The 21,875-nt window shown below is 39.2% G+C and overlaps 1 protein-coding gene across 1 annotated transcript; it reads left to right on the top strand.

Annotated features, from left to right (window-relative positions):
- Positions 1–11,952: 11,952 nt before the first annotated feature.
- On the top strand, positions 11,953–17,418 carry PDE6H (phosphodiesterase 6H). The gene is made up of 3 exons (XM_027768862.1): positions 11,953–12,127; positions 13,165–13,205; positions 16,488–17,418. Exons 1-3 carry the CDS (start codon positions 11,994–11,996, stop codon positions 16,562–16,564), a joined length of 252 nt encoding a protein of 83 aa, XP_027624663.1. The 5' UTR covers positions 11,953–11,993; the 3' UTR covers positions 16,565–17,418.
- The last annotated feature ends 4,457 nt before the right edge of the window (positions 17,419–21,875 follow it).

The following is a 21,875-nucleotide window of genomic DNA, read 5'->3' as shown; positions in this document are numbered from 1 at the left end:
GGAAAGAAGGTAAGACACAATTCAGTATTCTAACACTATGTGTTAAACAAGCTAATCCTCCTCCATTGAATTGCTTTTGCAACTTTGTCAAAGATAAATTGGACATATCTGTGAGGGTGTATATCTAGGTTTTCTACTCTGTTTTATTGATCTATAGGCCTTCATAGATGCTTTGTATGAGTTCTTCAGTTTGCTGAGAATTTTTTTTAAATCATAAATTAGTTTTAGACTTGTCAAATTCTCTTTCTTCATCAGTTGATATGATTGTGTGAGTTTTCTTCTCTAGCTTATTGATATGGTGGGCTACACTGGCTGATTTTCAAATATTCAATCAGACTTACAAAGCTGAAATGAATTTCTGTTATTCGTGGTGCAATTATTTTTCATACATTGCTGTATTTGATTTCCTAATGTTTTAATAAGGAGTTTTCTAAGTTCATGAGAGACACTGTTCTATGGCTCTTCATTTTTACTGTCTTTGGTTTTAGTGTCAGGGTAAAGCTGGCCTTAGAAAATTATTTGGGAAGTGTTCTCTTTTCTCTATTTTCTGAAAGACTAAATTGCATTTTTAAGTAATGTTACTTATTTAAGATTACTAATCTTCTGGAGAAATAGGAAGTAGGATATTAGAGAAAGAGGGCTGGGCTTGTACATTCCTCCTTCATATTTGATGTATTCCTCTCTGCAGTCCACTGTGCATTAGTCAGGAGGCAAGCTCAGCCTGGGAGATCCGAATCTGGAGGAAATGTGACTTGAATGTGTGTCTTCCTACGCACTGGTATTTTAAGAAGCACTAAAGAAAGATTAGAGATTAGCACTCATGTAAGCAGCTTATAGGGCAGCTAATTTTTAAATTACTTTCTAATTACTTAGTGTCTGCTCTTGAGCTCCCTTCCTGTGTATCATTGATGATAATTTTCTATCTCTTGGAAAGGCTAACCAACCAAAGACTAAAGAGCTATGGAACATTAGTTTTAAAAAATATTGTATTGATTTAATTCATGTTAGAGAGCTTGTGTGTGCACACATGAGAGAGAGAAAGATGAGGAAGACAGAGGGAGAGAGAATCATCTTGGCAGTTCGCTGTCAGCCAAGTGGTTTCCAGCACTGCAGTTCATATGCTATTACCTTTGCCACCAGGCTGGGCTGGAACATAAGTTTTGGAAAATGCATTTTATTATATTTAGTTTTAAATTTTGCATGCAGTAAAATTTTGTGGTGGGGGCAGGTAGTTGGTATAGAAGTAAAAAGCTCTGGATTCTCAGATGGCCAACTGTGTTTGAGTCCTGGACCTGGCAGCTTGCTTTCTCATTTTCCCTTTCTCTCTCTCTGTCTGGTCCAAGTAAAAAATAATAATAATAAATGGAAACAAATAATTCTTAAAAAAGAAAAAAAAACTCTGTGGTATACCTACAAGCTTTGACAAATATGTAAAGTTTATTCACCACTCTGATCAAGATACCAAGTAATTCTATCATTCCAGATCCTTAGATGACCAGATCCTTAGAAGTTCACAGTGTTGTGGTTGATTGTCTTCCATCTTTCCCTGGTATCTCATACTTGTGCTCTTTATTGTACTTTCTTTCCAAATGTTCCAAAATTCCTTCTTTTATTCTGTTTCAAGAACTTTCTTAGTCATTCTTTTAGAGTAGGCATTCTGGTTACAGATTCTCTTAATCTTCCTGTGTCTGAAGGTATCTTTATTTCCCTTATTCCTGAAAGATAAATTCACTTGATATAGAATTCAGGATTGACAGTTCTTTTATTTCAGGACTCTAAAAATGTTGTGCTATTCCATTTTGGTCCCCATGGTTTCTGATGAGAAATTTGTGTCATTTGAATTATTTTTTTTCTTTATAGGTAGTTGTTTTTGTTTTACTGCTCTCAAATTTTTTTCTTTGTTTTCAGTTTTTTGAAGTTTGGCTATAATGTATTTTTGAATATATTTCTTTGAGTTTATCCCATTGGGGATTTTCTACCTTCTATATGATTCTATGTGCTTATCTCTTTCACTAAATTGGAGAATTTTCAACCACTATATCTTCAAGTTTCTTCCAACCCCACCATTTTTCTCCTTTTCTTCTGGGATACTGATTTATAAATGTTAAATCTCAGTCTCACAGGTCTCTGAGGTCCAATTATTTACTTGTTTATGATTGTTATTTGATCTATTTTTCCTTTTTTGCTTAAATGAAGTGATTTCTAGTATTCTTTCAAGTTTACTGACTCTTTTCTCTATTCTCTCCATCTTGTTGTTGAGTCCATTCACTGAATTTTTCATGTTGTTCAATATATTTTTCAGTTCTAAAAGCCTCTTTGGTTCTTCTTTAGGGTCTCATTATTGCTAAATCAAAGTGGAAATTTCCATCTCCCACTGGGGCTTCTCTGATGCCACTCTGGTACAGAGGAGAAGATGGGCCTCATTATCACTGTTTGGAGATGAAAGTCCACAGTCTCAGTGTGGCTGCCTCTGACACTGTCCAGGTGAAAGGGAAAGGGATTGCTTCTTATGGGTGGGCCAAGTCGGAAGTCTTGGCTCCCCATTCAGCCTTTGCTGAGTTAGGCCATATTTTTTTTCCATGATGTTTGCAGAAGGTGATCTGTCTTGCTAGGCTGCATCTTCCCTAGTGTTGTCTGGAGAGAGCCTGGTTTTGGGGAGAATTTTTTAAAAAATTAACTCCTCGGGGCTGGCAGGTGGTATGATGGTTAAGGGTGCTGGACTTCCACATGGCCGATCGCGGTTCAAGTTCTGGACCTGGCGGTATGCTTTCTCATTTTCTCTCTCTCTCTCCCTGTCTGTCTGTCTGTCTCCCCCCCCCCACCTCCCTCTCTGGTCAAATTAAAATAGATAAATTAATTAGTTAATTAAATGAAATAATATTTTTTAAAAATTAACTCTTTGATTTTTGGGGGTTGCTGCTTCTTGCTGTATACAGTTCAGGATACGTAACACAAATAGAAAATCCGGGGAACTTATTTCAAACTACCAATGGTATAACCTCTGGTTGCAAAAGTTTCTAAATATTTAACAATTGGCTGTTGCAAGCTGGTTTAAGCTGACTTCAGCATACCTTCAACAGGCCCAACTTCCTGGCCTGTAGTCATATGAATTATCCCAGTTGAGACCCCAGATATTGGGAAGCAGAGAGGAACTCTTCTTGTTGGGCCTCGCAAAAATTACAGATGAATGAATAACATAGATGATTCTTGTTTTAAACCATTACATTCTAGTGTAGTTTGCTATGCAGCAATAGCTAACCAGATGTAGAAAGACAGGTATGGATGTCCTCAATAAACTCTTTTGAAATCTTAGAGAATCACTTCTCTCCTTGATTTTTTTTTCTGCCATTGAATTATTGAAATATTTGAGGCTAAATCTTCAGCTCTTGGGTGATTTTAAGTACCTTTGGATTTTAAGTACCTTTTTGGTCTGTTTCTTCTCTTGAATATTTTAGAATATTCTTATGTTAGTTTCATGTATTATATCCAGGATTTTTAACTGTACTTAGCAGAAGGTATGGGAAGAAGCATGTCTACTCCATCTTGGTCTAGACCCAAAAATACATATTTTTAAATCTGTAAAGCAATTTAAGACTTTTTAAATTTTAAACTCTTGCGAACATACTAGAATCACTGTAGGAGAATTTTTTCCCACTCGACACTTGGCCTTTCCCTTCTCTTTCTCTCTTTCTTCTCTTTCTTTCCTTTCTCTCTCTCTTTCTCTTTCTTCCTTTTTCTTTCTTTCTTTCTTTTTCTTCTTTCTTCCTTTCTTTTCCTTCCTTCCTTTTCCTTTCTTTCTTTCCTTTTTAAAAAGAATTATTTAACTTTATGTATTATTATTTTTCATTTCACCAGCGAGATAGAGACGGAGGGAAAGTGAGAAGCACGCTGTCAAGCCTGTGACTCAGACCATAGCTGACCTTGTGGGGGTTGGCCCTTCCCTACACCCTTCATCTCTCACTCTTCATTCTTCTGAGTCTCCCTTGGAGGGAGGGGATTATGGCATAACACCCCTCCCCCACCAACACAGATTAACTGACTATGAATTCTGTTACTGACAGATGCAAGTTATCTTTCTCAAGTGTTTGGGGTGGAAAAAAAAATAGAGAGCCTGGCACTCTAAATTGTTCATTTTACATCAGAGGAAGCTTAGACTCCAGGAGATGATAACCTTCAGTTAAGACACGGTAAAGGAGTGGTAAATCTAAACCTGTATGTGTTCAGAATGTTACTTCTCAAATATCACTGTGCAAACAAATCACCTTGGACCTTGTTAGAGTACAGATTCTCATTAGTCTGTGTCAGGGTCCGAGACCCTGCATAAGTGCCCAGGTGGTTCTGGTGCTGATATACTTTGAGTAACGACATCTAGGACCCTCACTCAGATTATGGCTCTTTTCTCTGTCCTGAGGGATTTCAGTCCTTCACCAAAGAAATGGAGACTATGCAGGAGTTTGACGGGTAAGTGTGGGAGTAGACGGAGATGTAAATGGGAGTGGAGATAGCAGAGGAGTGGAGAGACACAGACACATCCAGAGACTGAACACTTCTCTGTCTTCACAAGGTGTTTGCTGCCTCAGAACTACTCTCATTTTGGTAAAGACCATGGGAAAGCTAAACAATGCTTAAGCTGGTTAGTTGCTCACATAATCTGCTTGGAGCTGCAGGTTAAGAATCTTTCCCTGCCCAGAAAGGAAAAATTGACCTCTGTTCTCTATAATCTTATGGAGTGCAATCTTCTGACAACAGTTTGTGTGAGGCACACTGCAACTGGAAAGACATGTGTGAAGGCGATCAACAAACATGTGTCTTGGTCCATGTCTACTTTGTTGTCATCTGGTAGAAAGACAGGTGAATACTTAAGGTATTCTCAGACTTACGCTTGCTCCAGTTCTATCACTAACTACATGCAGTCTTGATTAAGTAACTTAATTTCTGTGTGATACATTTGTCAAAAGAGTTTAATGATATTGGTGTATGGGCTAAGATCTGTTTGAAATTGTACAAATTGATACATGCATTTATAGTAGTGGCTCAGTGCAATTGGAAGACTTAGCCATGTGTAAATTGGACAGTAGCCCTACACCCTAAAAAATTTGGGTATAAAAGACTCTCCCCCTGTCTGTCTGTCTGTCTCCCCCCCCCCACCTCCCTCTCTGGTCAAATTAAAATAGATAAATTAATTAGTTAATTAAATGAAATAATATTTTTTAAAAATTAACTCTTTGATTTTTGGGGGTTGCTGCTTCTTGCTGTATACAGTTCAGGATACGTAACACAAATAGAAAATCCGGGGAACTTATTTCAAACTACCAATGGTATAACCTCTGGTTGCAAAAGTTTCTAAATATTTAACAATTGGCTGTTGCAAGCTGGTTTAAGCTGACTTCAGCATACCTTCAACAGGCCCAACTTCCTGGCCTGTAGTCATATGAATTATCCCAGTTGAGACCCCAGATATTGGGAAGCAGAGAGGAACTCTTCTTGTTGGGCCTCGCAAAAATTACAGATGAATGAATAACATAGATGATTCTTGTTTTAAACCATTACATTCTAGTGTAGTTTGCTATGCAGCAATAGCTAACCAGATGTAGAAAGACAGGTATGGATGTCCTCAATAAACTCTTTTGAAATCTTAGAGAATCACTTCTCTCCTTGATTTTTTTTTCTGCCATTGAATTATTGAAATATTTGAGGCTAAATCTTCAGCTCTTGGGTGATTTTAAGTACCTTTGGATTTTAAGTACCTTTTTGGTCTGTTTCTTCTCTTGAATATTTTAGAATATTCTTATGTTAGTTTCATGTATTATATCCAGGATTTTTAACTGTACTTAGCAGAAGGTATGGGAAGAAGCATGTCTACTCCATCTTGGTCTAGACCCAAAAATACATATTTTTTACACCCTTCATCTCTCACTCTTCATTCTTCTGAGTCTCCCTTGGAGGGAGGGGATTATGGCATAACACCCCTCCCCCACCAACACAGATTAACTGACTATGAATTCTGTTACTGACAGATGCAAGTTATCTTTCTCAAGTGTTTGGGGTGGAAAAAAAAAATAGAGAGCCTGGCACTCTAAATTGTTCATTTTACATCAGAGGAAGCTTAGACTCCAGGAGATGATAACCTTCAGTTAAGACACGGTAAAGGAGTGGTAAATCTAAACCTGTATGTGTTCAGAATGTTACTTCTCAAATATCACTGTGCAAACAAATCACCTTGGACCTTGTTAGAGTACAGATTCTCATTAGTCTGTGTCAGGGTCCGAGACCCTGCATAAGTGCCCAGGTGGTTCTGGTGCTGATATACTTTGAGTAACGACATCTAGGACCCTCACTCAGATTATGGCTCTTTTCTCTGTCCTGAGGGATTTCAGTCCTTCACCAAAGAAATGGAGACTATGCAGGAGTTTGACGGGTAAGTGTGGGAGTAGACGGAGATGTAAATGGGAGTGGAGATAGCAGAGGAGTGGAGAGACACAGACACATCCAGAGACTGAACACTTCTCTGTCTTCACAAGGTGTTTGCTGCCTCAGAACTACTCTCATTTTGGTAAAGACCATGGGAAAGCTAAACAATGCTTAAGCTGGTTAGTTGCTCACATAATCTGCTTGGAGCTGCAGGTTAAGAATCTTTCCCTGCCCAGAAAGGAAAAATTGACCTCTGTTCTCTATAATCTTATGGAGTGCAATCTTCTGACAACAGTTTGTGTGAGGCACACTGCAACTGGAAAGACATGTGTGAAGGCGATCAACAAACATGTGTCTTGGTCCATGTCTACTTTGTTGTCATCTGGTAGAAAGACAGGTGAATACTTAAGGTATTCTCAGACTTACGCTTGCTCCAGTTCTATCACTAACTACATGCAGTCTTGATTAAGTAACTTAATTTCTGTGTGATACATTTGTCAAAAGAGTTTAATGATATTGGTGTATGGGCTAAGATCTGTTTGAAATTGTACAAATTGATACATGCATTTATAGTAGTGGCTCAGTGCAATTGGAAGACTTAGCCATGTGTAAATTGGACAGTAGCCCTACACCCTAAAAAATTTGGGTATAAAAGAACCATCAAACAAATCTCAGGTAAATGTCATCAGTTAACAATTCCTAGCTATCACTTGGATTGTTAGATGCTACTGAATTCAGTATCACTCCTTATATTGAGGTTCCATCTCTCTGAGGAAGTACACACAATATCAGTTAGGGAGAAATGTATGGTTTTCAATGCCATGTTAGCAGAGGGCACTGTGGTTCACTATCTTCTTTTCTGATTATCTAGAGCCCCCAACAAATTATGTCACCATGTGTGTGTGCATGTGTTCATGTGGGTATGCATTTGTGTGTGTATGTGTGCATGTGTGTGATGGTATGCATGGGTGTGCATGAAGAGAAAGAATGGGGGTAGCAAGGAAGGACTAATAGTGGGAATGAAGAAGGATAAAAGATTGAATCACAAACTAAAGATCTGTCCTCACTTATCAACACTTTGTGTGTATTTGTGAATCAAGTACTATTTATTGACAGAAGAGAGCCCAAGTCAGTGTTGTGAGAGAGTATCTAATGATCAGAAAACTCCTAAGCCTGTCCCAGTCTCACCCTCATCTTCTTCTAACTTCTTTGCACCTGGGTTGGTACTGTAAGCTTATGACGGTGGGATTAGGTAGTGTGAGGTATTACAGAGAGCTAAGTCAAGAGGCAAAGATCCTTTTGTTTATCGTGAAGAAAGCAACTGGACAGCTTATAGGAATAGCCTTCAGTTCTGTAAGTATTTTTCCATTTCTGGCAAGTTTGAGAAAGATATATTTGAAGGGCACTGAGTGTTTGATTTTAAAACAAAGAATTAGAAGAAGAGAATATTCTGGACCTCTGGATCTGGGCTAGGGCTGGGGATAAAATTGGGAGAGAATATGCAGGAAATGCACTCAAAACCCATTGTAGAGCCACCTGACAAGCTAGTAAGTGGAACTTGATGATGACAAGATCTCTGCAAACTTTGGTTACTAAATTTATTTAAAAGGAACCCCAAACTCACTCTCTTTTTTTGTGGCTTTATAACAAATAGTCTTCTGGGAAAGGAAAGCTCTAGGGTGTTAAGTGACCACAGAGCAAATAGTTCTTTACTTCCTGAACATGCCTGAAACCTTGTTCTGGCATGGACAGGCTGATGCAAGTGTGTAGACAGGGAGAAAGCAAGTGGAGATGACCATAAGGAGATGACCTTGCAGAGACTACAAGGCAAAGTGGCCAATTTAGCCTTCAACTTTTGAGGTTAAAGTGTGTGTTTGTTTGTTTGTTTGTTTTATTCTGAAAGGTACAGCAGGAGCTTGGGTAGCTAACATTCATAGGCCTGTCCCATCAGGAGGAAAATATGAAATTCTCCTTTCTAGCTCCCCCACCCCCTTATTTAGTCCAACAAACAGTGGAGTTGTCTGTCTGCCTGTATCTCAGTTGAGGAAAAGGGAATGGAAGTCTAGGGTAATAATGGCAGCATCAGAGAGCTTGTTTCAAGAATCTTCTGAAATCTCTTTTTCTTAGCTGGAATTATGGAGGATCATACTCTACAGTTTTATAGAGCTGAGTTTTTCTTTTTTCTTTCCTTCTTTCTTTTTTTTTTTTTTTTTAACAGCTGAGTTTTTCTACCTTGGGTCTAAAGTGACACTAACCATAGTTGCCTATAGAACTATGCCTGGAAATAATACTTTACTTCATCCACTTTTTTTCTACAGAACAGTTTATGATCTTCAAAAGGGGAAGAGCTAACATTGCTTTAAGAACAGGAAAACATTGTCCCTCACAAAGGAATGAGTTACTTGACACTGATGGATGCAAACATGTGAAACCTCCTCTTACAGTTAAAATCAAGTCTGATGCTAGATTTAGTGTTCTTTAGCCCCAAGAAATGCTTGGAAGTTCTAGGCAAGCATGGTCAGGATGAATTTCACTTTTGGCGATATCTGTGGCCAACAGGACTGGCTTCCTAGGCAGGAAAGGGTCAAATTTATTCTGCTCTTTTCGAAGGGCTTGCAGAGAGAACTGTAGGGTAAATCCACATAGAACCTCTACAGGGATTGGTTAACTGTCTGACTCAAAAATAAAACACTGTACACAAAACACACCAAGTAACCATGATTATCCTAGTGCAAATCCTGGGCCATGAAGACGCAGGGATTAACCTAGCAGTTGTTATGTAACTCTTCCTGAGGAGATTTAGAAAGAGGTATGACTTTCAGACTCAGGGACAAGAACACTGTCCAAGCCCAGATACATGATTTCAAAATTATATAACCATGAAGACACCAGCAAAAGGGGGGAGTGTAATTGGGAATATGGAAGTCAAGTGTGGTTTGAAGTTCTTTGGGGTATCCGTTAGGGGTGTCAAAGGAGTCCAAGGAAGGCTTCTTAAGACAGAATTTTGAGACCAGATAAGTTAATAGTAAGGGATTATGTTCTCACATTATAGAAATCTGGATCTAGTTGGAGCTGCCAGATAAAATAGAGATTGCCAGATAAAATAGAGATGCCCAGTTAAATCTGGAATGTCAGATAAACATTTTTTTAAAAAAATAAGTACATATCATGAAATATCTGGGATTGACCTTTACTAAAAAATACTTTTTTTTTAATCTGAAATTCAAATTTAATTGGGTTCTTTGTATTTATTTACTAAGTCTGTCAGTCCTAATCTTAGTGGTCTGTCCAGATGAGGGGAAAAGTAAGTTGATGGTTTCTTACTACTTTGCAAGAATTGGGGAGTCCAAAATAACTCTATCTGTGAGGAATTCTCGAGTTTTCTTTGTGGCTTTGGTGGGGCTGGGATATGTCAGTTGCTGGTGGGATGAGTGCAATGCTGCTATTGGCTGAACACCTCTGATTCCCAGGGTTTCAGTAACACTTGGGAGAGGCACAAAACCTACCTGTTGACCAGGGTTAGAGAGGGCCCACACACAAGGCCAGGATTCAGTGAGCAGAGGAGCTGGTGGCGTATTGCCTGAAACTACTGTGGACTTTATGGGGTGAAGACCCGTTAGTGCCTTCTCTGTGGTCTGATGATGAAATCACAGGGTCAGGATCTAATGATCTAAGGTTCAGAGTATTGGTTAAGTTTCTTCACTTATTATTCACTCTGTTGACAAATGTAACATAGATAGCACACACTATGCACTAGGCACTTGTGTAGGCTCTGAGACAACAGAAATGGACAAAAATTGACACCCAACCTTATGAAGCATATTTGGGGAGGGAGAGAAGACAGACATGGGTTACAACCTGAGCAGGTGACCCAGGGACCTAGCCAGGTTCCCCATCCCAGTTTCATGCTCCTCATATGTTTCTAGTAAAGAAGTTGAAGACTTTCAGGAGAGAGTGAAAGTAGTAATTGGGGAAAATAAAATAGATTTTAGAGAAGTAATCATTAAAACCTGATTTTGGAAGTGATAGGAAAAAGTTCCGAATTTGAAATTATACAGCATAAGATTTGAGGATGTGCAGTGGTTTGCATGAGTCCAAGTTTGAAACTAAGAGCATCAGCCTGCATTCATAATGGGTACAATAAGGAATATCAGGCTCCAGTATGGAATACCAACATCCATCAGTAGTGGATGCAGTAGGAATCCAATACAATCAAGTTCCCTGACACTGGATTATGGGAGGGCTTGGCTCAGGGTATGAGATTAAGGCTATTTGAAAGTTTGTTGGAGTTTTTCAGAATTTTTCTTCCAAAAATAAGTTTTAATGACTATGAAAGAAAAGGAGAAAGAAGAAAACGCCAGCCTAAAGCTTAGCACATTTATTTTAAAATTTACCTTTGTTTGTAATTTTATTTGACTTGTGTTTGAAGAATGACAATGCACACTTCAGGACTAAATTAATGGCCAGGAACACCATACTGGAGAGGTTCACGATTTCCATAGGAGATGTTGGAGCTATGTGAGAAATATGTGGCTGAAGAAACTCTGTCTAGATATGGAATTAAAGAACAACCCTGTTATTAATTACCCTGCATTAACTTCTCTATTTCTCTCTGTGTATGTGTGTGTGTGTGCATCAGGATGAACTCAATATATTCATGGATGTTAGTATCCCTGGCTCAGAGCTCCTCCTGTGCAGACGACTACATTGTCATCTCCCAGACCTAAAGGAAAAGTCTCTGAATTACTTGAGGATTAAGTAAAGACTGTAAGGAAACACAGCCCGTAAAAAATGCTTAATGAACATTGGAAAAATGAGCCTGGGATCAGCAGTTGGCATAATGGCTATGTTGCTGGACTCCCATGTAGTCAACCACAGTTTGAGTCCTGGACCCAGTAGCTTAAACTCACATCAGGTGCATGTGTGTGTGTGTGCCCAAGATCCCAAGAGGAGAATGAAGGAGAAGGGATTGCGGTGTGGCCATCCCCCCCGGGGGGTGATTTCTCGCTTTCTCTCTCTCTCTCTCTCTGTCTTTCTGGCAAATACTCGTGCCCTATAGCAAAAATCTCTCAAGAAAAAAAAAAAAAAGGAAAGAAAACTCAGTTTATTTTGCAGCTGGATGGAAGACTATGTAAAACCTAAAAAAAGCTGTAAGTGCTGTTAAAGACTGGAGATACCATTTAGCCCATTTCCCTCCCTTTACAAATCATAGAACTGGTGATCACAGAGGGGAAATTGGTCACTGAATCAATTCCCACAGTACAGTAGTGGTGGCTTTACTGGAAAAGTCTATCTACTTAGATCTTCAAGTTTTAAAATCTATCAGTTGTCAGTTTACACCTCACTATATTGAGTGCTTCCATTGATTTACACTGTACTTTCTTAAAAATCTTTTAAAAAGATAACTTTTCCCCTTTTGTGTCAACACAAAATACTGAGCTTCTTTATCAGAGTTCTTTTCTTCTCCAGTTTAAACATTTAAACACCAATGGTTCCTGTGACTTGATGGTTATTTTTTTTTTTTCCTCCTCACTTTCTAAGGAGCCTGAAAGTGAAACCTCAGCCACTCAAAGACTTTCGAGATGAGTGAGAACACCACTTTGGCCCCCCCAGCTCCAACCCAGGGACCGACCACCCCACGCAAAGGCCCTCCCAAGTTCAAGCAGAGGCAGACTCGACAGTTCAAGAGTAAACCTCCTAAGAAAGGTGTGAAAGGGTAAGACCAAGATGGAAAAGAAAGCTTTCTCTTATTCCTTTTTCTTACAATGCTGCTTTGATTTTGAGAGATTAATGCTCACTATCAAACTTAGAAATATTTCCACCCCATCCTCTACTGTCCTCTCTAGCTCAATCTTTGCTGACTCATGTCTTATTAAACCTAGAGTTTTTTCTTTCTCAGCCCCCAAGTCTATGGGCAAATTTAATACAGCAAATGGAACCCATTAGAGTACCCTTTGCTTGCCCTGTCATTCCAGGCTTTTCTTGACCACTCACTCCTCTTTGCTCACATAGCCTATGCTTTAATCTGGAATATGTTACCACCAGCCATTTCCAGAAAGCACAGTTTATTTTTAAAGTTTTGAATTTTATGTCTTCAACTCTTCATTTGTCTCTTCTTTTTCTTGGCAAAATCCTATTCATTTCTGTTACACAGTTCATGTGCTCATATGTTAATTTCCATTTGAAACTACTATTGACTTTGTTGAACTTTATAATTACTTCCGTGCTTGCATTTTTAACACTCATCTGTCATAACTTGTAGTATTTTCTATTTTATGTATTTATTTACATCTGTTCTCTGAGACTAACAACCCCGTCAGAGAAAAAATTTTTTTCCTTAACTCTCTCTGTCTTACACAGTGCCTGACACTTAGTAGATGTTTAGTTAATGCTTTGGAATAAGTTGACAAATGGATGAATTAATCATTTTAATGCCTTTTGTTTTGCTTTCTTACTTCAATTTCTATTTTAAAAATGTGAAACGTGACTAAATTGTTCCACTGCTAATTTTTTCTGGCTCTCAATCATCTCAGGCTACTTTTCAACAGGGGAGAAATATTTCTTCATTGGGATACACTAAAACCTGTTGGAGTGACATTTTCTTTGTCCCAATTCAATGAGAACAAAAGGAGTTTCTTAAATACAAACACTGGAACCTCTTCTTCCTCCTTGAGTCAAGATCCTCCCATGTGAGTAACTCTAGGATCCTTTTGCTCTAATCTCAGCTAATTTTTCTCTCTCTTTTTTCCTTAGATTTGGAGATGACATTCCAGGCATGGAGGGGCTGGGAACAGGTAAGCCACTCACAGATTTAAGTAAGAACTTTGCACTTAGAGTTTAACCATTTTATACCTTCTAGGCCTCAAGGGGCAGTCGGAAAGTTTAAGAAATACTTAGGGCATCAGATCCTTTGAAGATGTAGAAAGGTGGAAATGTAATTCACCTTCCTAAGTCAGTCCATGGAAGTGCCCAGATACAAAAACTTGAGAAGAAATCAGAGTAAGACCAAAGTTTAATGAATTCTAGTTTCATTCAATAACTGTTGAGGGCATATAATGGTGAATTGTAGACTTTTTTGGTTGAATGATTCTTAGAGTTGGTCTAGACTTTATTTTTCAGAAGAAAAATCTTTGCCGTAGAGGAATGATGTGACAATCTGAGGCCATAGAGTGAGGTATTAAAAACAAGGGTGGGGCCTAGAGAACCTTTCCACTCTACCCAGCAAACCACTCCCTTACCAACTTCCTCTTCTTACACATCCTCCAGCCCCCAAACAGGATACTGCACACTGACTGCATCTCACACCGTATTTTTCATTGTCTCGGATATTTTCATTCATTGGATAATGCATATAATCACTGCCATTTTTTAAATGAATATACTTTATTTCTCAGAGAAATTTTAGGTTTACAGAAAAATTAACCAGAAAATACAGAGAGTTCCTGTACATTCCTTCTGAATCCCCCTCTCTTCCCCACAACAGCTTTCCCTATTTCTGATATCGTGTGTTACTGTGACATATTTACTACTTTGAATGAGACAATACTGACATATTATTGCTGTAGTAACTAAGTCCATTGCTTATATCAGTGCTCGTTCTTTGTGTGGTACATTTCTGTGCACCGATAACTGCATAATGTCACGTGTCCCCACTATGGTTGGTACCATGCAGAGTTGTTCCTCTACTCTGAACAGTCTCCATGCTACCCCTGATCCTAGTTCCCTCCCCAAACCCCTGACAACACACTCATCTTTTAATCATCTCTGTAATTTTATCTTTTCCAGAATGCCATATAACTAAAATCATACAGCATATAACTTTTCCAGATTGGCTTTTATTTATTTATTTTTTACTTAGCTATTATTAAGCAATATTATTTATTTATTTTAGAGAGAGATTTTTGCTATAGGGCATGTGCTCTCACCAGAAAGACAGAGACAGAGAGACAAAAAGTGGGAAATCACCCCCTGGGCGGATGACCATGCTGCAATCCCATCTCCTCCATTCTCCTCTCAGGATCTTGGACATGTACACACATGTGACTGTTGTGAGTTTTAAGCTGCCGGGTCCAGACCTTAAACCGCTGTGGACTATGTGGGAGTCCAGCGATGTAACCATTATGCCATCTGCTAGTCCCTCTTTAATTCTTTTTAAGAGAGAGATTTTTGCTATAGGGTGTGTGTGCTTGCCAGAGAGACAGAGAGACAGAAAGCAAGAAATCACAAGGCTGCAATGTCTTCACTTCGATTTTCCTCTAGGGGTTTTGGACACACATACACAAGCACCCAGTGTGAGTTTCAAGCCTCCGTGTCCAGGACTTGAACCATGGTCGGCCATGTGGGAGTCCAGCCACATAACCATTACGCCATCTGCTGGCCCCTACTTAGCAAATATTTATTTAAGGTTCTTTCATGTCTTTCCATGCCTTGATAATTCTTTTTAAAAATTTAAAAAAGTTTTTAAACTTTATTTCTTGCATGAGAGAGGAGAACACACATGAGAGAGAGATAGAGACAGACAGACAACCTCAATAGGGTCTTCTCAAGTGGTAATCCTCCCCCAGCCTTTCAGCCAGTCAGGATCATGAGTGCATGTGCACGTACCTGGGATGTTTTTTCAGGTCAACCCAGGATCTGAACTCTAATCAGCCATGTAGCTCCATCGGTGCCGAGTGGCGCAATACTGCCCATGCAACTGTGGCTGGGCCTGGTAGCTCATTTCTTTTTATTGCCTCATAACAGTCCATTGGATGGATGCAGTACAGTTTGTTTATCCTATCAAGATAGCAAAGAATATCTTGGTTGTTTCCAAGTGCTGGGTGATAATGAATAAAGTTGCTGCGAATATTTGTGTGTAGGGGTTTGTGTGGACAACTCGTCAAACACACTTTTTTTTTTCTTTTTTTAAGTGTCTGTGTTTTTTTTTTTCCCCCATAGGGTGCATGTTCTCACTGGAGAGGAGAGAGAGAGAGAGGGAAAGTGAGAAATCACCCCCTGGGGGGGATGGCCACACCACAGTCCCTTCTCCTCCACTTTCCTCTTGGGACTTTGAGCATGCACACACATGAGCCCAGTGTGTTTCAAGCCACCTGTTCCAGGACTCGAACCATGGTCAGTCATGTGGGAATCCAGGCACCTTAACCACCATACCACCTCTGTTCCTCAATATATTTGATAATGATGACACTCATAATAATCAGTGTCCTTACCAGGCAATCTTTTGTGTATTTGCTTTCTGCACTCAAATACCACTCCTAGAATCACGAATAAAATTTCCGGCCACTTTATAAAGCTCACTTGCTATTTTTCGAAATCAGCCACTTCTGTATTTGGGCCGGGTATAGACAGAACAGCAAATTAGCGTTGGATTCTAGAAGATATGTGTAACTGTCGTATTTGGAATAATATGGAGACTTTTACTGAGTGAAGGTCTGAAGTTTTGACCTAGCCCTAGCCCCAGCTCTATAATTCTGTGGTATTTTGTGAGTTACGTCAAGTGTTAGCCAGCTCTCAGTAACTTGGGATAGTAATATCTTATTGTCTGAAACAAGGAACTAGATTCGAAAATAACTTGAGGTTGCTTCTCAGTATGTGATTGGATATAGGCATTTCAAAATATGAAGGACTGACAAGCAAGACAGAGGAGCCCAAGAACCCCACTGGACTGGTGGGGAGTAAGAAGACTATGGATTTCCAGACCGTGGGAATTTAAACCGTTCCCATCTTATCCTTATTTTAACCTGTAACCTAGAATCAATCTATTCTCTCCTTAGTAGTGGTGCTTTAGAGACACCCTGTGTGATCAGTGGTCCTTGCCCCCCACCTACCCCCAGTCAAAAATCACCGGTCACTTCCCATACAGAATGGGATACAAAATGGAACCAACAGAGATGCTTGGAAGGCAACACGAAACCAATTGGTCTGTTTTTTCCTGGGGTGGTTTCTCTTCCCAGTCACCAGAGCAGTGACTAGGAGAGAGAAATGAGGTGTCTCTGCCTGAAGGGTGTCTTTTTTAGCAGAAGAGGCCCCCCCTTGGGGTGAGTTTGGCTGACATCTTCCTCCTCTCTTTCTTGCAGATATCACGGTGATTTGTCCATGGGAGGCATTCAGTCACCTGGAATTGCATGAGCTTGCTCAGTTCGGGATTATCTGAGAACCAGAGGTTCTGCCACTCTCAACAGCACGTGCTGTAACTTTGATTATTTTTGTCCTATTGACCTGCCAGAGTCTTGAATTTCAGCGTTCGGAAGTGGTTTCTTTGGCCTACAAGGTCGTTTCCCATCAGTTACTGGAAGACTTCTTTTAGTGTCAGAATCTCTCTTGCCGTTTAGCTCAGTTCAGAATCATGGATGAAAACCCACTTCTGTCAGGCTTTTCATACTTTCCCCCCTTTTCCTATCAGCTGGTTAGAAGTCATCAGCCTTTCTCGAGATTTTGTGTGTAAGTTCTTCAGATCTATTTTTGCTAGGCATTCATTGTGATTAGTAGACTCTTAACATTTATGTCACTCCCCTTCCCCCTGTCTTACTTAATAAAGGACATATTTACCTTGAAGTTTATGGAGAAGTTGTATTAAATGCTGTATGCAAATGTCGGATGTTCTGTTCTGAGAACTAATTCAACGAAGAAGCACAGTCATACCGGAAGGCAGCTTAGCACATGCAAAAGAGCACAGGTTCTAATTCTGCTTTGTAAATCTGTAAAGCATGAACTTCCTGGGTCTAAATCTTTTTGAACTAGGTTATTCCAGAGGGCAGAGTTGCCGTGAAGCTCTAAATTGTACATTCCAAATCGGCGGAACACCAGAGACTTAAACTTACACCTCTGACAATGTGAGCCTAGTTTTCCAGTGCCCTGGGTCAGGAAATTTCTCTTTCAGGCATCCCCTCAATGAAATTATTCTATTCAATGACTACAGGTGAGAACCACAGCTTTTTGTGCATACATTGGCTTTGTGTCTATCTGTAATAAATGACCTTTAAACTGTCCATCGAAAATATTTATATATTCTAAGAAGCAAAGGCTAAGTAGTTGAATCCACTGAATAAAATAATGGTTTGCTTCACCCTTGAAGTTGTGTCAAATGTAATGTGCACATAGCTATCTTTTCCTAATACTTTCAAGGCAATTGAGCAATTCAAATGCTGTTTCTGTCAGACGTGGGTCCTTTGGTACAAACAGTATGAATTTCTTCACGTTGGTTTTTCAATCTGCGGTGAAAGAATGGAGTAAATTAACTGAAAAGAGCACAGGATCACAGAGAGGGAAGCGATTCAAATTCTAGTCCTAGATCTACCAGTGAAGTGCTTCATAATTTTGAGCAAAGACATCACTCTTTAGACCCTCCAGTTGACCTGATTCTGATAACGTGAGGTTCATGTAGTGATAAATTCTGTGATTTCAAGGTCTTCGCAGTCTTGGCAGGAGGATTAGAGGAGTTCAACATCCAAGAGAATTTCTTCTGCTGCAGAATAGTAAAAACCTTGTGCTTACTATTTTGCACAAATAATCAGGTTACCTTCTTGCCAGATAACGAGGAGTACAGAAGAAGAAGCGAGGCAAAATTCGAAAACGGAGCCAAGATGTGCAAGAAGGCATAGCAGTAAGGTGTGCTTTCCCCTCCAGCAGGAACTCCTGCCTCCACCTGTGCACCTGCTTGCCCTCCGGCCAGAGCTGGCCCTGACTCTTCGAGTCAGCTGCTCCACCAGACAGCCAGTGCCTCAGTCTCCGCTTGCTCATCCCAGGGCATCTTTCAGTCTTGGATGAACAAATGGGCTCTTCTCCAGCTGCATGAGTGAGGCTCTGGGTTATATTCAGCTTGCTTTGCAAATTTTTCTCTAAACATGAAGCAATTTGTTGACAAAACAGAATGCACTCAAGAAACTATATCCGATGACCAGAATGGAGAGGATCTAGAAACCATGCTGTGTGAGGAACTGTCATAGGAACTAATAATATTTAGCCCAAAGGAGAAAATTGTAGTTACCAGCAAGTATTTTGAAAGTCATGATGAAGCAAGACGAAGCAGACATTTCATGGGAGATTCCAGCATTTAATGGTAACCTGGAGTAGATGTAATTTAAAGCCCATTCAAAATGCAGAATTTTATTATTTGCATCTCTAAATTTTAATAATTTCACTTTTTAAATTATTTCTAATAAGAAACTCCTTAATGTGTGGAGTATATACAAAAAAGATAAAGGCTAGTCATTGTCCCAGTCAGACCCCTGGCAGCAAAAATATGCCAAGTGCAAACAGAGACTTGAAGAAAGTTTAACAAAGGGACCTTTTACAAAGGCTTGGGAAGTTATGGAAAATTTACAAAGATGATAGAATGACTTGGAGCTAGCAACAGGTGGGAGCTATTACCAATCCTAGACCTGGTGAACCCCAAAGGAGCAGTTCTCCCTGTAGGAGAGGACCTTCTGACAAGGTTGAGGGACACAAGACAGACACAGTCAACTGCTTGTGATCCTAATCAGGAAGGGCTGGGCTGAAGCTAACAAATTCTCCGATGTTCTCCTCTCATTCTCTGTTCTACCACTGATCCTCCCATTGACTAAACCCACTGGAAGGCAGAGTCTCAGTGATGCAGTCATTAAAGCTCATCCTCGTGTCAAAAACAGGTGCAGAAGGGTGGATGTGAAGGGCCAGACAAAAAATACCCAGCCTGACAATATTATGGAAAAACAGATCCTGTTTGTTGGTCAGCGATTTTCAGTAAGAGCTGGGAAACAGCATGTATGTGATTAACATCTCCAAAGGTGATTCTGATACAAAGTGTTGGAGTCAGGAAGGCCGATGCTAAATAGGAAGAACACAAAAGAAAATAATATAAGTAATTTATTATAAAATTTTAGAGCTTAGGGAATTTTGAAAAATCTTCAGAGACTTTCCTAATAATAAACCTCATTGAGTATCTCTGGTTAAAAGCACACACATTTTGATCACTGCTTCAGATTTGCTGAATAAGAATCTCCAAGAGAGAGATCTAAATGAATTGTTTGAAGTTCCTTGTATTAAAGGAGGACCAAGTCGGACTGATGAAAATGGAAATTTAAAAGCCGTAAACTGATTGTCAACATTTGTCACACTAACTCTTTTTGGCACAAATAATCAGAGACCTAGGTTCTACCTGGCTGTGCTACAAAATACCTGCTAGACAATCAGCTAATGTATTTTTTCCTTGGGCTCAAATATTTCAAAATAAAACGAGACTCTTGGACTAAATTGTCAAGGTCTCTTTTAGGATAAACTTTTTTTTTTCTTTTAAATATTAGTTTAATTTTATTTATTATGATCACTTTTTTTTTGAGAGCTTTTTGGCTATAGGGCTCGTGTGCTCGCTAGACAGACAGACACAGAGAGACAGAAAGCAAGAAATCACCCCCCACCCCAGGGGAGATGACCATGCCACAATCCCTTCTCCTCCATTTCCTCTCGGGATCTTGGGCACACACATACACATGCGCCCAGCGTGAGTTTTAAGCCAGCGGGTCTGGGACGCAAACCGCAGTTGACTACATGGGAGTCCAGCGACATAGCCATTACGCTAACTGCTGGTCCCATCACTTTTTAAAAACTGGACCAGAGAGAGACAAAAAGAGAGAGAAAGCAAGCTGCTAAGTCCAGGACTCTAGCACCTTGACCACCCTACCACCTGCTGGGCCCTCAGGATAAACTTCTAAAAAACAGGTAATAAATCTAAAATATTTCAAGCATGAACCAATCATTCTATTTGTGGCCAAAAGTCCTAATGTATAGAGCCTCAGTTTCCAGTTCTTTTCAGAATAAGTGTTCAGCCACATCCTTTTCCCATTTCTCTAGGGCTCAATGACAAAGTCAAATCGTGTATAGTACTGCCACCTGCTGCAATGAATGAGCACTTCAACACGTGGGAGACAAGCCTGTCTATTAGAAGACTTTCCAAATCCACACAGCCCATTCTGAATTTCTTCCCCTTCATTGATCAGTTAAAACCATTGCACTGCTTGGCTCTGGAAAGGTAATTTATACACAGTGAAAAACATTAGAAAGGTGTGAAAGTCAGCATGGTACCAGGTAACTCTCATCTACACCCCACGCCCTTTACTCTCACTACAATTCTCAGTTAATTTCTGTTATCATTTTGTTTTCGTTTTTTTGCTTCCGGAGACATTCTTTGTATGTATATAAACTTATATGTATACTTTTATACTTTTAAAAATTTTTTGCACAGGTATTACACACTAGTGAACTATTCTGTACTTGGCATTTTAAATGATTTCATTTTGGGAATTGCTCCATGTCTATACATTTTGAGCTACCTATTTTATTTATTTATTTATGAAAATTTTTATTTATTTATTTATTTTAATTTGCCCAGAGAGGGACCAAGTGAGAAAGAGAGAGAAAGTGAGAAAGCAAGCTGCCGGGTCCAGGACTCACACATGCAGTTGGTCTTGTGGGAGTCCTGCACCTTTAATCACCATGCCACCTCCTGGCCCTTGATCTACCTATTTTTAAAAGTCTGCCTAGATTCCATTTACCTAACTGTAGTCTAATTTGTTTATCAAATCTGAGGCTGATGGACATTTTGGACTTTTTCATGCTTTGTTGGTATTTTTCCTCAAATGTTTGTATATGTCATATTTGTATAGATTTACCTCTAGGATTAATTCCTAGTAGTCAAGCGGATGGATTTGAAAGGATGTCGCCAAGTTCACCTTTGAAGAATTCGAGTTCATTGACATAACATGTACAAAGCATTGCATTTTTTCAAACACTCCTGCACTGAATATCATTAAATGTTCTTTTTTTCCTGAGCTTGAGACAATTTTGGTAAATTTAAAGTCACTTTTCTGTCTTTGTCGGTTGTCTGCTTATGTGCTTGCTTGTTTTCCTATGACGCAGTTTATCTTGGTATTAACTCGTAAGACAGTTCTATCTCTATCATCTATTTATCCTCCATGCATCTTGAATTTATCTGTTCATCTACCCTCTACCTAAATGGAAGTACCCATTTGTCATATTTGTGGTACAAATATCTTTTCCTATCTTTCCCATATTTTGACTTTCGTTCTTTCTTGCCCTACAGATATTTCGAATTTTTATATAGTCATATTTAACTTTTTAAAATTTCCACACATTTTGTTTTACTTAGGTTTTTTCCCGTTCTCATTTAAAAAAAATTCATATTTTCTCCTTGGATTTCTTTTCCTTTTTTTTTTCTTACTGTAAATCTTCATCCATCTGAAAATTATTTTTGAAGAAAATATATTTAGGTAGTCATCTATTCTAAGAGATATTAATTATTAAATAATCTATTTTCCCCAGTACTTTATGCACCTGATTTTATTTCTGCACTTTTTCTTAAATTCCATTAATCTGTCTACTTGTGCTTAAATTGCTGCCAACTTCAGAGTATATTTTAAGATCTAACAGAAATCGTACCTTTTCATTATCATACTTTTATGTGTTTTCTG

This window comes from Tupaia chinensis, unplaced genomic scaffold, assembly GCF_000334495.1.
Source record: "Tupaia chinensis unplaced genomic scaffold, TupChi_1.0 Scaffold147869_1, whole genome shotgun sequence".
Taxonomy (NCBI): domain Eukaryota; kingdom Metazoa; phylum Chordata; class Mammalia; order Scandentia; family Tupaiidae; genus Tupaia; species Tupaia belangeri.
This window is presented reverse-complemented; position numbering and strand designations above follow the sequence as displayed.

Excerpts from the sequence above, each read along its gene's own strand:
- PDE6H (XM_027768862.1), top strand. The coding sequence starts at position 11,994 with ATGAGTGAGAACACCACTTTGGCCCCCCCAGCTCCAACCCAGGGACCG. Across the intron at positions 12,128-13,164 it reads CCTAAGAAAGGTGTGAAAGG|ATTTGGAGATGACATTCCAG; the intron begins GTAAGACCAAGA and ends TTTTTTCCTTAG. Across the intron at positions 13,206-16,487 it reads CATGGAGGGGCTGGGAACAG|ATATCACGGTGATTTGTCCA; the intron begins GTAAGCCACTCA and ends TCTTTCTTGCAG.